The following is a 14,255-nucleotide window of genomic DNA, read 5'->3' on the forward strand; positions in this document are numbered from 1 at the left end:
TATATATATATATTTTTTTTTTTGAAGCAGGTTTATAGGAAAATGGACAGTAGAGTAAAAGACACCTGCAGAGGCACAAGTGGGCAGGAAGAGCTGCCCTGAGAGAAGCCTGAATGGTTGTCTTGAGGAGAGTGGCCTCTGCTGAGGGAGGCCAGGAAAGAGAAGTCCCAGCAGGTACCGGTCACAGGCAGGCAGGAAGGAAGCCACTGCCTTGCAGAGGGAGCGAGTGGGTGGGAAGAAGCTTCTGCCTAGGTGGGCAGAAGTTCTGCTCCCTGCTGGAATTTTTATTGCAGAGATCACTAATGGAAGAAGATTGAAGGGGAAGTTGTGTTCTGAATCTGGAGGTGAAACTGGATAATGTTTCCCATGGAGCATTATTTATTTTCATGGGGTTCTATCATGCTAAGTACTGTAGCTCAGGTATATAATGAGTTAAATGGTTTTGATGGACCAGATCCTAAATGTATGGTCGAGGATTCAGAGTTCTACAAGCCATTAACAAAAACTAAGCTAAATAATAGTGATGTATTAACAAGTGGCTTGGAAAACACTTCATTCTGTAACTTTCCTTTTTAATATTCACAGTGCACCTGAGTATATTAAAAGCTAAAAATCAGAAGTTTGATAAAAGCAATCTGTTGACTTTGCTTTCCTAGGTCTTGCGTAAACAAATTCTTCCCCACTGAAATTCCTCTTAACACTTCAAAAAACATCCATAAAATGAAAACTAGGTGGTAAGACTATTCAATTGAGTTCCAAGTAAATAATGCAACATTGTAGTGAAAGCAGCCCTCAGAATATTGCAGATGTCATTGGTGGTGTTAGTCTTTCATGTATTAGAAAATAGAATTTTTCTTGATTTTTTTTAGCCATTCAAAAATGTAAAAAAAATCTTTTTTTTTTTTCTTGCAAGTTAAGTAAAATTAGTCTAGGCCAGAGACTGACATTGGCCTGTGGGTTGGAGGTTGCTGTTATAAAAATGTTTTCTTAATTAACAGTTTTAATAGTCAACTCCTTATAATACAGCTGCTTGGGATAACTGATTCATCATCCAAATGCCAGACACCTGAATGAATTTTCAGCTCTGCAATGAGCTTTGTTTGCTTCACACTCACCTATTTGAGAACAAATCTGAGCTGTTTTCGGTGCTTCAAGTAGCAGGTGGGGGCATCTTTTTTAGGGGTCTTCTCTGGCGGGACTGGGGCTTAGACCACGTACCCTCTTCACCTATCCAAAACACAACATCCCAATCTAATACACAGTTGAAGCTAAATGCCTAGCCAACATTTCACTGTTTTTATAAACAGACAAGGCAAAACTGAAAAAAAAAAAAATCTGGTTTAATAGACAGAATGGTAGAGAAAAAAAAAGAAAGAAAAACTTACCTAAAGAAGGAGCAGCTCTTGCCCTTGAAGTCCCCAGATTCGGTTTGCCCACAGAGCCTTCTTCAGGAAGATAACCCAGAGTAAGTTCTCCAACTGTCGGTCTGACTTCAAACCACTCTGAAATATAAACATGGAAAACATTTTTTAAAAATCCACATTTTTGGCAATTGTCATAACAGGACAAAAAGTTTAAAATTTGAGTAGATTAGTTAGAAGCTGTTTTATCCAGTCCTATGGGTGGAGTAGGTAGAGATCACAAACCCTTCCCACATTATTCACAAATTCTTAAGATACTCAAAAAGTTGCTTTGAAAGCTTACTTTCAGAGCAATATATTTGTTATTCATTTTTTGATTTTTTTTTATATATGATAACATACAGAAAGGTGAACAAATCATGTTTACAGTTTGATGAATTTTTGGAGTGAATATACCTGGAAAACCATCCCCAGACCAATAACTACTACCAGTATCCCCAAACCCTTTTCCTGCCTCTCCCACATAGCAGCCCAAGGAAAACACTATTCTGACCTTTGTCATCATATGTGATTTTTACCCATTTTAAATATTTCAGATAAATGAAGTTTATAGCATCAATTTCACTTTGCACATATTTTACACTATAGAAGTATTGACTTAAAGTGATTACCATATGCCCTATAGTTCTTATTACCTGGCCCTGTAAACTCTTGCACTTGAGTATCCATTTCCCTGTTTCTAAAAATCACTTACTCCTTTGCAGCTCACCCTTCACTGAGGCTTGAGCAATGCCTCAGGTAATTTCTGCTCATCAGTCATGCCCTGTTCGTACTAATATAAGTCTGTGGTCAGTAACGTTTCTTTCCAGAACTACAATTGATCATGATTCATTACTTTGCCTGCTTAAAATCAGCCTCAGGAATCAAGGTTGATGGTAACAGGATGCTGTTCAATAATATGAAGAGTTGAGGTGTTTCATGATTAAAGAGAAATTGGGTTTCAAAGAAGACAGCAGGATACAGGTTAGTAGACAGACTTTAAAATAGATGATTAAATCAAATAGTTGTTTCATTCTAGAAGTTCCAGATAGAATCAATGAGTAGAAATAAAACTGAGATGGACTAAATATAAATAAACATTAGGTATCAAAAGGAATACCTGATTTGTGGTTTAAAAAATCACAAAACTGGGCCCTCCCTGGTGGCGCAGCAGGTTAAAGCACAGCACTAAGAAGCTAAAGCCATTTCTGCATGAGTTCGATCCCTGCCTGCCTTAGAGGTGACCACATGGCGTGGCAGACCTCTTCTGACCCTCCCGCTACTCCCCTCGCAGTATACTTCATCGATCTGCCTGTTCTGCTCCCCGCTCTGTCTCTGGTGAAGCCTCTCACCGCTCCTGCACCTCTGGCCTGTACCCCAGTTTTGTATGCTCAAATAATTAAATCTTTTTTAAAAAAAGTACAAAATTAAAATGCTGGACAACAAAGGAACTTGGGGGGAGGAGCAGGTGTGATCCGTGTCAATGGGTTCTAGTCTGTTCCATTGGCCTAATTGTTTTCCCAACAGCACCATACTGCTTTAATTACTATAGCTTGATGGTCAGGAAGTATCAGATCTTTAGCTTTGCTCTTTCTCAGGACTGCTTCAGGGTCTTTTGTGGTTCCATGTGAATTTAGGATTTTTTTCTATTTCTGTAAAGACTGGGATTTTTGTAGAGAATCTGTAGATTGCTTTGGGATATATGGATATTTTAATATTTACTTTTTTTATCCAATTTCTTATGAAATCATAAGTGTACAAGAGGTTCATACCCAATATATATATATGCATATAAAGAATTTATCCAATTAATAGCAAACAAGACCAAAATTGATCATTTGTCCTAAATAGACACTTCTCAAAGCAGAAATGGCCAACAGTTATATGAAGATGTACTCAACATCACTAATAACCCCTATCAGGAGAATGCAAATTAAAACCACAATGAGATACTATCACATAGCTAGTAGAATAATACATATATATAAAAAAGAAAAAGATAAGCAGTATTAGCGAAGATGTAGGAGAAAAGAAAACCCTTGTACACTGCTTATGGGGATGTGAACTGGTACAGCCAATTACAGAAGATGCACAATAACTTCCACATCTGAGTACATTTTTAAAGGAAATTAAAACAGTATCTCAAATATGTCTAAACCCTTATGTTTCAAAGATGAAAACAAACTAAATGTCAAAAAATGGACAAAGAAAGGTAGTGTATATTTACAATGGAATATTATTAGCCTTTAAAACAAGACAATAACATTTCCAACAACATGAATGAACCTGGTAGACATTGAGCTCAATGAAGTATTCCAGATGTTGAAAGGTAAATATTGCATGAACTCACATCTGTGTGAGTAGACTTAGGAAAGCAGAGAACAGAGTGATGGTCAACAGGGGTGGGTGGAAGGAAACCCGGAGATGTCGGTACAAAGTTTCAGTAATGCAAGATAAACAAGTTCTGAAGCTGTTATGTACAGCATGGGGACTAGTTTATCACATTGTATTGTGTGCTTGAAATATCTACAGCATTCCAACGACAAAAACAAAAAAGGAAATTGGTAACTATGAAGTGACACATACTTGTGGTGACCTTTTTACAATATCTATATATCAAACCATCCATCTGTATACCTTAAAATACTCAATTTCTATTTATCAATTATACTTCAATAAAAATGACTTTGTATTCATTTCTATGCATAAACTTAGTCACTTAAAAATAAACACCATGTTTATCTCACAGTACAGAAGTCGGGGTCTTCTATACAGAGTCTCAAGGCTGAATTGAGGAGTTGACAGGGTTCTGTTCCTTTCCGGAACCTCTGGAAATGAACCCAGGCTCATCCAGTTTGGTTTGTGGAATTTGCCCCTTGCATTTGTAGGACTGAGGTTATTTTCTTGCTGTCAGCTGAGAGTTGCTCTTTGCTCGCCCTAGAGACCAGACTGTGCCTGTCCTGCTTTCCAAGGGGTTCTCGGCAGCAAAGGCAGGGTGAGAGCCTCTCATCCTTCAAACTCCCTTCTACTGCATCTCTGATTCCAGTTGGAGAAAGAACTCTACTTTCAAGTGCTCATGTGATTAGGCTGGGTCCACCTGAATACTCCTACAATTCTCCCTACTCTGAGGCCCATGATTTTATATTTGCAAAATCTCTTTTGTCGTGTCGTAGAACATATTTACAGGTTCTGGGGATCTGTGTGTGAACGACATGGAGATCATTGTGCCTACTGTAAAGTTTGATAAATTTAACTACATTAAAGTTAAATTGTTAAGAAGTGTACATGAATGAAATAAGAATGCATGTATGCATACATAAACTATGCACAGTATGCATAGATAAACTATTTTTCTTAAAACAAGTAAATTATAAACAATAGCAGCAGAACCTTCTAGGACAGAAGGTTGGAGAATACAATATAAAAGGACACAGGAAAAAGTAAAGGTATTGGCAATATTCCACTTCTAAACTACATAAGGACCTAAACATGTATCTGCCATTATTAGTCATCTTAAATGGAAAATTTCAATGCTTAACAACATGCCCAAAAATTGAATATAAAATTCTTTAACAGGGTTAGTAATACAAATTCTTTCTGTACTCACAAATTCCTAAATACAACCACAAATGTCAACAGACCAGGAAGCCAAACAAAAAATTATTGGACATGGAACAACAGACCAGGAGAGTCAGAAACCAAAACAACTATCTCGCAATTTGGGGAAATGACTGAATCTCCCTTTCTTTCCAGAGACTATGGAGAAAATAGCTCTTTTATTCAGAAAGATGGGTTCAAATAAAAAGTCTAGTGACCAACATCTGTCTCTAACATCTGTTGCTAAATGATTTGGGTGTCATGGAAATAATGAGGTCACAATGCATCTCCCTAGATTCAAAGGAAATAAGATGCCAAGACTAGAGTGGTATCCTGAAAAATACTAGAAAAGCAAAAGAAAAAAAAAAAGAAAATCCACTTCTTTCACTTCTTTGCTTGCCATTTGCTTAGAACTCCAAGGGGAGATGTTTGGGTGCTTTGAGAATAACTTCAGTGATGCCCCTGGAAGGCCGCTCAAACTGGCCTTACCACCTAGACACCAACTAGGTACCAGGAGAAGGATGACACTGACAATACTCTGGTATTTACTGTGAATTCTGGCAACCCAGCCTTTTCCTACATTACTTACATCCTGTTCAACTCCAAGTACTCCCGTTTCTCTTGGCTTATTTGATATGTGAACTCCTATCTCACTAAATTTTATGTGAACAAATTCACTAGCATTTTTCTCCAAAAAGTAAAGGTCTACACAATATGCTTTGATTAAAAAAAAAAAAGAAGAGGAATGAATTCAAACATACACCACTGCAGTATGAAAAATCATTCCTTGGCTGGCGTCAAGGAAACCTTTGCCCTTTAAACCAGGGACAGAAGAAAGTGACATGAGACCCTGGCTGGCTTTTCTTTTATCTGTGCTTGGAAATTGCTTCATTAGGCTTGGCAGAACTCAGTGGACTTACTTCCAAGGAAAACTTACTTGGATTCAATTTTCTGCTTAATTGTCTCTGCAACATTTGTAAAAGAAAGAGGAATTCTACTTTAAGTTCATTGCTGAGCGTGTTCGGGTTGCTCATTAATTCTGACAGCCGGATATTGTTTTTAATGGACTTGGAAGCTGTAGCCCTGGGAACCAAGGGCAGATGCATCTGGTAACTGTAGTCTGTGAAATTCACAGGGTCATCCTGGACACATTTAATTCTGGAAAGTAAAAATACTATTGGTAAGCCACATTTTTTATAACAAGATTTATCTTATCAAAAGATTGACATCAAATTACAGTACTCAAAAATTGCAGATAACTCACTCTCGGTGTGTCAACAAGGTGTACATCTCTTGTATCAGTATTTCAGGGACTCCAGCTTTACAATGAATTGTTCCATGAATTAGTTCTTTAGGTAATTTAATTTTTTTTCTTGCCAAGAACTTCAACAGTAAAAAGAAATTATTTTCATCATAAGAAGTTCTAGAAAAGTCAATAGTTACTATGAATTCACTTTATTGGTTTATTTTACATTTAAAAATAAAAAAACAAATGTATTTACTTATTTTACACTGATTAGGAAAAGGAGAAAGAAAAAGAGAGGTGTCAGCCGAGTCACAGGCAGGCAGGAAAGCTGTTATTATTCACTTTACTCTCTCCCCCTCCCTTTATCGCTCCACTCTTTTTTTCTAATTTTAAGGTATTAATTATTAAAAGATGCTGTTATCCAGCAAGAGACCAACCATTCTGCCCCACACTCATTTGAAATGAGTATGTTCAGCGACTCAGAAAACAAGCTATAATAACCATCTTTTCACACAGGGGAGCAAGGGCCGATTCCGTGGGCCTCACAGCCTGTAGTCAAACGTCAAGTGCGCTTATCCCAGACATCAAGAGTGCACCTTCCAAAACATAAACGTCTGAGCAGTTAGAAGTGTCAGTGGTGGCTCATTTACCTTCTCCAGCTGTCCCCAGTTATCCAACTTGACTTTTAAAGAAGTTCCATTTTGAAAGGATGACAATTTAATTTCATTAGGATAATAGGCTGTGAATATTTCGGCAACCAAAAAGCCATTTGAAAAGTCCCTGATCCAGAACAGTAAAAAAATTTAAAACATAGTTAGTTATACAGTTTCAATTATTTCGTAAGGAACTACCACCCGTCTGATTTCCGTACTAAAACCGAGAAACTGGCAAAGTTAAAAGTTCCGTTGGCCCATTGCTCTGGGAAGGGAACCGCTCTGAGGTAACATTCTGGTAGGATGAGAGAACCCCCCCAAAGGCCCAGTGTTCTTTGGATGAACCCTACTATTAACTAGGATTGGGGTCTGCCACCTCCCAGTGAGTCATACACACACTGAAAATTTCAGCCACATCTTTAATTAAGCAGCGCGTATAGGAGTCAATCAAAGTCCTTGCCTGCAAAACATCCGTCTTCATGTTTATAGAATTTGATTTGCATTCCCAGAGCGAGCAGGAACGGTCAGCAACTGCAGGGTGGACGCAGTTAAGCAGCAACTTATGTCCACCGTGTAACCCTTCAGCAGGACACCATCTAAGGGGGACACTGGCCCTCGCTAGCATCGATGCTCCTGTCTCTGCAGGAGCTTTGTCTCCCAAACGCCCTTCATTAGCCTAAGTCGAACACGGAATGACTGAACCAAAAAGAGAGAAGGAAGACCATCCTCCATCCTCTGTTTCCCCAGGGCTGATCCCTTCGGGGAAGGTGTGTTTGTGCGACGCGTTTGGGTGACGCCGGGGTCCCGATCCCGGGGGGCGGGGGGCCTGGCCGTTCTGCACCTGTTGATGTTCCTGGGGAAGAAGCTGAGGTCGAGACTCTGCAGCCAGCGCAGAACGGTCCGCGACAGGCGGGAGCTCTTGGGCGGGTGCGGATAGACCAGAAACTTCCTCGGCTTCCCTCGGGGGGGAGCTGCGGCCTGCCACCACGGAGACGGAGATCTGGAGACAGCTGCCGCCGGCAGCGTCACCTCGTCCCCTCCCCGGCCGGCGGCAGCCATGCCGCTTTCTGCGTTTCTATAGCAACGCCGGGGCGGGGCCTCAGTGCCTGCCCCGAGGACTCCGCGGCCCCCGCCCCCCGCGGTCACTGCAGTTAACTACCACTCCTTGCCCCCCACCCCTCCCCTCCCCTCTCCCGCCCCACCTTCCCCGCAGGGCACGCAAACCCCTGACCCACCCTCTAAGTGCAAATAGTGCGCCGTGACTTAAATGCTAGGCTGAGCTTTTAATATCAGACTTAGATCCACCTCAGCTGCCCTCTTGGAGGTTTCCACTCTAATGTAGTTTTGGCCTAGGGAAGGGCTGTTTTTCAGTCCAGCATTTGAGGAGCGTGTGAGGAGGCTCCAGAGGATCAGGTCAGTTTGTTTGGAAATTGAAATCAATGGGGTTTTGCTTCAAAGCAAAAACAAAAAAAAACAAACATGAAGCTATACAAGGGTTTTTCCATTGTCAGGTAGTTTCTCATGAAGGATTCATTCATTTAATGCACTTTTTAAAAAGATTTATTTATTTATGCATACAGAATTGGGGTACAGGCAGGGGGGGTGCGGTGGTGGTGAGAGGATTCACCAGAGACAGAGTGGGGAGCAGAACAGACAGATTGGCACAGAACACTGCTGAGGGGAGCAGCGGGTGGGTCAGGAGAGGGCTGCCACACCCTGTGGGTCACCTCCCTGGCCGGGCTTCGAACTCCTGCTGCAGTGATTGCGGTAACTTCATAGTGCTGTGCTTTAACCCATTGCGCCACCAGCGAGAGCCCTAATGCACTTCTTTGAAGAACAATCCTGAGTTATGCACTAGATCTTCACACTGCATTATGGCAGCCATGAAGTATATGTGGTTATTTAGATTTACATTTAAATAAAGCTAAATAAAATGAAGTTAAAATACACTGATTACATTTCAGCTGTCACAAACAGGTGTGCCGGTAGTTACCACGTTGTGTGTGACATCTAGACATCACTTCCGTCACAGTAAAATGTTCTTTTGGACAGCTGTGCATTAGAATATTTGTAGGATAAAAGACACAGAAATATAAATGCTAGTTGAAAGAGCATATACATTGAAAGCCCTGCGATGGTAAAAATACATCCCAATAATTTGAGCTGAGAAAGTCTCCCCAAGGAGGTCACATTCGGTTTGGATCATTTAAGGCAGTAGTTGGAATTGATTAAGACATGGACTTTAGAGGAGCAACTCTCTTTTTATTAGTGTGTGTCTCTGGGCAAGTTACTGAACCACTTTTTTTATGTTAAAAGATGGAAATATGGAGAGGATATACCGAATAGGATAATTATGAAGATAAAATAAGCAAGTTAAATATGCAAAGAGCTTAGAGCAGTGAACAAACACAGTAAGTGCTTAGTAAGAAAAAATGTTTTTCACAGGATCATAGAAATCCATGGAAGGAAGGGGAGCGAGACAATGCCACACAGAATTATTAGTGTGAACTAATGCTTAGATGGTATGATTTATGTCATGGCACATGAAATGGCATGAGAGGCTTTTTCTGATTTTAGGAAATGGCAAATAACCCAGTAGGACTGAGAAAGTTTTGTTGCAGCAAAACATGCAGTTGCATTTAAACTCTACAGCAAAGTAAAATCCTTACTTCATTTCACAGGCTGTAGAAACTAGAGTTTACTTTGTGCAACTTGATGGTCAATTAAATCTAATTAGGGAAGTGCTAATGAAATTTCCCCACCTGTCTTAAATTAAGCTCAATTTAATGGCAAATGTATTATTAGAATTAATGCTTTGCAAAACTCATAGACTTTGAATATTCAGATTTCAGATCAAGGAAGTAAAGAATAGTATACCTTATAGAAATAAAATATAAAACAAATAAGTTAAAAACTCCAAATGCTCTTGACCTTCTTTGACTTTACTATCATCTATTATTTTTTCTGAACTGCATTTTATAGCAAGTATTTGAGAAATCTGAAGCACAAGCAACATATGGGACACTAAATATTTAGTAGGGTTAATGATGTGGTAGTATTTAGCTTTGTAAAAAATTCTAATTGCCAGAAATGTTTATCACTGCAGATGGGATATACAGGCTTCTGATACCTAGAAATATAAGAGAAGCAAATATCAGTACAGAAGGAGAGGGTTATCATATTTCAATATATAAAGTTTTAAAAACTGAGAAAAAAACAAGGGAAAGTTTATTATTAGGAAAAGAAAGCCGGGCTATTGATTGGGGCTTAATTGAAAACAGACTTCCTAAAGAATTTTCCTATCATTCATACATACACACATGACTTTTTTCTGTAATAATCGTGCCAACCATTATACAAATATGATGACTCTGTTACATGCATCCTTCCAGCTCCCCCCCCGCGTAAAGTCACAACTGTTTCCGGAGTCCGCCCTCCTTAACAATTGTGCTCAACTCTGCCTATAGGAGACACTAGATAAAGGGACCAGAAGGCATGAGGAAAGAAAAAGGGATTTGCTGTTTCCAGGCTGGATGTTGTTCTTGTGGATGTCATCAGGTAACAAAACCCTACCTGTGATGGCAGTTGCTTCCAGTCTCTAGCTAATCCTAGCACCCATGAAGCAAGTTTCTTCACCCTCTCAAAGACTTAGCAAAAAACCCAAAGAAGTGGCCCCCCCAGTGTTCTGAGCCCCAGATTTTACTCTGTGGGAGCTCCTCTGAGTTTCTGAAAAAACAGCACCAACTGGGTACACTTCCCCTCAGAAGACTGAGTAGCTGGGATAATTTCCTGCAAATTCTAGGTTCTTATCACCCCAACTTATACACACTGTCTCTAGCACAAAGGGCGGTAAAAGCTTCCTGAATCCTGTGTTTTCATTCAAATGATGGCCCCACTTTTGTTTTCCGTTCCTCAGTGTCTGACCATGTCCTTAGTTTAAATTTTTGTCTTCGAGTCCATCGAGTTAGTTACTTCTGCCTAAGTGTGAATGATACCTGTCTTCACACCTGCCTGAGGCTTCCCTCCACCAACTATTCCACTTAACATCTTATTGAGGCACCTGAGGAAACTGCAGCTCCTGTCCATTGGAGCCAGTCAACAGGACATCTGGTAGACTAGGCATGGTGAGCTAGGAGCTCTTAAGACATTCAAGAACTTCTGTTGATCCATGACTGAGAGCATGGAAATAGATTTGACCTGAGGCAAGTTCATGATCACGTATGATTGTTCCTGCTGGATAAAGAGGGGTTTCTTCCAGATTGTTATAGAGGGGGAAAGTATTTTTTCAAATAGTAACAGCACAACAATTGCTTGGAACTGTGGTCATTTATTCCCAGAAAGATGCTTCAAAAGGAAAAGCAGCTAAAATTGGAGTTGTCTCCTGATTAAGTTTACCATCATCTATAGTCATTCTCCAAAACCCATTTAACTTTTTCATAAGCAAAATAACCTTCAACGTCAATAACTTTTATTGCACTCTCAGCCACGAAAAAAAATTCAAAGCACTTTATAGGACGTGTTTTGTTGAGTGAAGAACTGTTTACAGACAGCAAGACATCTAACCCTGAGCTTGGTGACTAGAATTGACATTCCTTTTTATTGTACACACTTGCTTGTATTCAGCTGATTGGCTCAGACGCTGGATGGTGAGGCTGACATGAAGAAAACCTAAAATGTGTTTAAGGTCAGAGTCAGCATATTGAGGTCCCTGGTGCTGGGCCGGTGTCAGGTACAGGACTGGGCTGTCTGTTGTACAAGTGCCTGCACACTCTGTGGTGTTGATTTCTCTGCAACACACAGTCACTTCCATCCTTCTTCCATGTTAGAATTGATTGGTTGTAGAGGACTTTCTGATTCCCAGCGCAGAAAGTAGCCTGCATTCCAGATTTGTGCCAGTCCCCTTGGCTCATTATGTCCCACAGAATGATGTGAAGTGGCCCAAGTGGTGACTCCATACACTGTGAGTTACCTCACAACTGCAGAATGCTGAGCTTATGAACCCCCATCTTTTATATTTATTTATTTACTTATGCATACAAGAGCTCAGGCATAGGCCAGAGGTGTAGTGGGTGAAAGGCTTCACCAGAGACAGTGCGGGGAGCAGAACAGGCAGATTGATGAAGTACACTGCTGAGGGGAGCAATGGGGAGCCAGGAGAGGTCTTCTGTGTCATGTGGGTCAGCTCCCTGACCAGACAGGGATAGAACACATGCTGCAATGGCTTTTGATAGCTTGAATGGGCTGAGACTTAACCCCTTGTGTCACCAGGGAGGTCCTGAGCCTCCCATTTTTAATAATGAGCTACTAGGAAACCTGCCCAACTCTCACCCCAGAGGGAGACATAATCTTTGTCAAAACAGTCAGTCAACAAAGCTTTGCTCTGCTCTGCAGGATGATACTTGCTGTACTATCTCAGGCTGTTCACCATACAAACAGCACTGCAAAGAAATCTGGAACAAAAGCTGTCAGAGTCTCTGCTCCCAAGATGTGCAGAAAAACAAGAGACTGGTAACAGACGGGGCTCTGGACAAGCTCTACCAAAGAAGGTCTATTTTCTGATTTCTGGAAATTAAACTTCCTGTGTCTTTGACTATTTTTAAGCTTATATTTTGGAATCTCACACTAGAATTACATATTATTTCATCAATATCACTAGCCTGTAGATTTTCAGTTAAATTGTGAGACTCTGGCCCAGTTTCTAAGATGCTTAACTTGGAGAAATAACTTAATAATAAATGCTTACCCTGCCTGCTAGTCATCTTTCTAAGTTGAAGGCAGAGCCATAAGTATGCAATAAACTAAATCTATAAATTGAAAATGCTATTTATATTAAGCCAGCAATTAGAAACTAAGAATATTCTGCTACCTAAGCTACTACTTAAATATTTTATATCCCAAGTCCATATCAACTTTTTCAAAGTGATTTCAAGATTTAATCATTTACTGTAATATTTTAACATCTCAGCTACTAATTCTGAACTGAGTAGCTGAAGGTGTGGGTTATTTATCTCCCCTGAGCGTGATTTCCTTTTTTATATCCAGGCCACATGGCATGCCAGAAATATTTTCCTCAATAGTGTATTAAAAATCATTTTATCTTCATCAGCAAAGGTGAAACTGTAGATAATATTCACTCATCTAATTGTAATTACAGTTTATGGTCAAGTCAGGTTGCAAATGATAATAGCTCTAATGAACTCTGTCACTTAACAAGGGAAAAACTGCAATAGGAGCAGATACCACTGTCCCTTTATGAATAATACAGGTACATAACGACTGAAAATTAATTCCCTCTAACTGCACACAATGTGAGTTTGCACAGGAAAGAACTGAAGAGCCACAGAGTAGAAGACAATTGCAAGGCCACTGGCTCTTATGGTCTCATTGCTGAAGGTTAAACAATGAAAATTAATATACTGGTCAACAACTCATTACTATATCCAAACTTAAAAATTTTGATGTTTTAAGACATGAGAGTTTCATGTCTACTCTGGGACAATGAAGGGGGAGAAATAATTTCCACATGCAGGGATCCAGGTTGGTGCAAATACCTGCAACAGAACTTGTGCGCTCAGAGGTTGCTGTAGCAGGAGGGAGGCGAGGAAGAGAATACTTTGGCTCTCACTCCTGTCGCCTGCATATCGCATCTGCTCAACACACAGTCTCTGCCCACCTACTTGGGATTCAGAGGAAAGCAGGGTGCATGCACGAGGACTATTTAGCAAGTATTAGTCATTTCTGTTATGATTACAAACCTCTTTTGATAGGCATTTGATCATCCCCCATGTGGAGAATGTGTGACAATAAGACAGGAAAGACTTGAAAATTCACCAGAGACTTGGGGGATTTAGGTAGGAAAGAGCTCAACAATGTTATCTGTCAGTGGCCATATTTCTTTACTTTTTAAAAATCTTTTTATTTTTCCCTCCTTGCTTGTTAAGTCAGAATTTTAACCTTCGGTACCTGCAAGAATGAAGGTGTGAAATTAGAATAATACTCTGTTGGTGGGAAGATGATAGCTTAAATGTGCTGAGGACCTCAGGACCTCCCTGGTGACACAAGGGGTTAAGTCTCAGCACATTCAAGCTATCAAACTCTCCAAAAGACTTGAGTTTCCTAACCATAACTATAGAAGATCCTTTCCATTTCCCTATAGGATAAGGAAAAGTGAAAATGGAAAAGAAATAAGGTGGAAAACCTCTTTTCATGCCCTGATATGAAATAGCTATTTCTTTCTTTTAAGGATTTATTTATTTGTGCATACAGAACTGGGGTACAGGCCAGAGGCTCAGGGGCGGCAAGAGGCTTCACCAGAGACAGAGTGGGGAGCAGAACAGGCAGATCGACGAAGTACACTGC

General features: G+C 40.2%; 1 protein-coding gene across 2 annotated transcripts in view; it reads right to left on the reverse strand.

Annotated features, from left to right (window-relative positions):
- Positions 1-7,955, reverse strand: part of SPATA4 (spermatogenesis associated 4) — an 18,272-nt gene extending 10,317 nt beyond the window's left edge. For both annotated transcript variants that reach the window (XM_012725002.1, XM_004682515.2), the window contains exons 1-6: positions 7,738-7,955; positions 6,894-7,023; positions 6,262-6,380; positions 5,935-6,155; positions 1,386-1,502; positions 1,116-1,227 (exon numbers count right to left, since the gene is read on the reverse strand). In XM_012725002.1, coding sequence (XP_012580456.1) covers positions 1,151-1,227; positions 1,386-1,502; positions 5,935-6,155; positions 6,262-6,380; positions 6,894-7,023; positions 7,738-7,955 — 882 coding nt within the window. In that variant the 3' untranslated portion in view covers positions 1,116-1,150. The remainder of the gene's footprint in view (positions 1-1,115; positions 1,228-1,385; positions 1,503-5,934; positions 6,156-6,261; positions 6,381-6,893; positions 7,024-7,737) is intronic.
- Between the last annotated feature and the right edge of the window lie 6,300 nt (positions 7,956-14,255).

The sequence above is a fragment of the Condylura cristata genome, unplaced genomic scaffold, assembly GCF_000260355.1.
Source record: "Condylura cristata isolate star-nosed mole 26May11 unplaced genomic scaffold, ConCri1.0 scaffold00014, whole genome shotgun sequence".
Taxonomy (NCBI): domain Eukaryota; kingdom Metazoa; phylum Chordata; class Mammalia; order Eulipotyphla; family Talpidae; genus Condylura; species Condylura cristata.